Source organism: Odontomachus brunneus, unplaced genomic scaffold (assembly GCF_010583005.1).
Source record: "Odontomachus brunneus isolate Ranch 3 - 2012 unplaced genomic scaffold, Obru_v1 Obru_scaffold_070, whole genome shotgun sequence".
Lineage (NCBI taxonomy): Eukaryota > Metazoa > Arthropoda > Insecta > Hymenoptera > Formicidae > Odontomachus > Odontomachus brunneus.
In genome coordinates, this window is record NW_022639520.1 from 189,061 (window position 1) to 189,676 (window position 616).

Below are 616 nucleotides of genomic sequence, written 5' to 3' on the forward strand. Positions count from 1 at the left end.
GATATCACAAGAATCCGGAAGCAACGAAACAGGCCTTCGATTCCGACGGTACGCGTCTTGATTAAAGTTTGCCGGGTATCCCGATACGGTCTTGATCGCGCACATGAGTTATCATGGAGACGCGATTAAACAGAGAGTCAAGCAGATAACGCACGGAAATGCGTTTCAGGTTGGTTCCGCACCGGCGATCTGGCGTATTACGACGATAACGGAGAGATATACATCGTCGACCGGATATCCGATTTCATCAATTTTCGAGGCATCAACGTTTCGCCCGCGGAGATCGAAACCGTTTTAATGACTCATCCCGCAGTGTTCCAAGCGGCGGTGTTAGGGATACCCAACGAGGTCGACGAGCAACATCCGAAGGCTTTTGTTGTCCAAGTGCCGAACAAATCGGTAAGTATTTCGCGAGCGTTTGACGGCGTGGAAGCGCCGATACCGTAAACGCGATCCATGAAAGTATGCTGTGTTGGCCATACCACGCCCAACGTCGCATTTATCGTGCATTTATGTCTCACACGCAGGTAACGGAGCAGGAGCTTATCAGCTATGTGGAGAAAAACTTGCCGGATTATTGCAGACTCCGCGGCGGTGTTAAAATCGTGGACCAATT

The 616-nt window shown here is 50.3% G+C and overlaps 1 protein-coding gene across 1 annotated transcript in view; it reads left to right on the top strand.

The window, feature by feature from the left end:
- The window catches only part of LOC116846832 (luciferin 4-monooxygenase-like), a gene marked incomplete at its 3' end in the record, with an annotated part of 1,921 nt that extends 1,307 nt beyond the window's left edge, over positions 1-614 (top strand). Inside the window, exons 4-5 of the mRNA XM_032821168.1 lie at positions 170-399; positions 528-614. Coding sequence (XP_032677059.1) covers positions 170-399; positions 528-614 — 317 coding nt within the window. The remainder of the gene's footprint in view (positions 1-169; positions 400-527) is intronic.
- Positions 615-616: the final 2 nt, after the last annotated feature.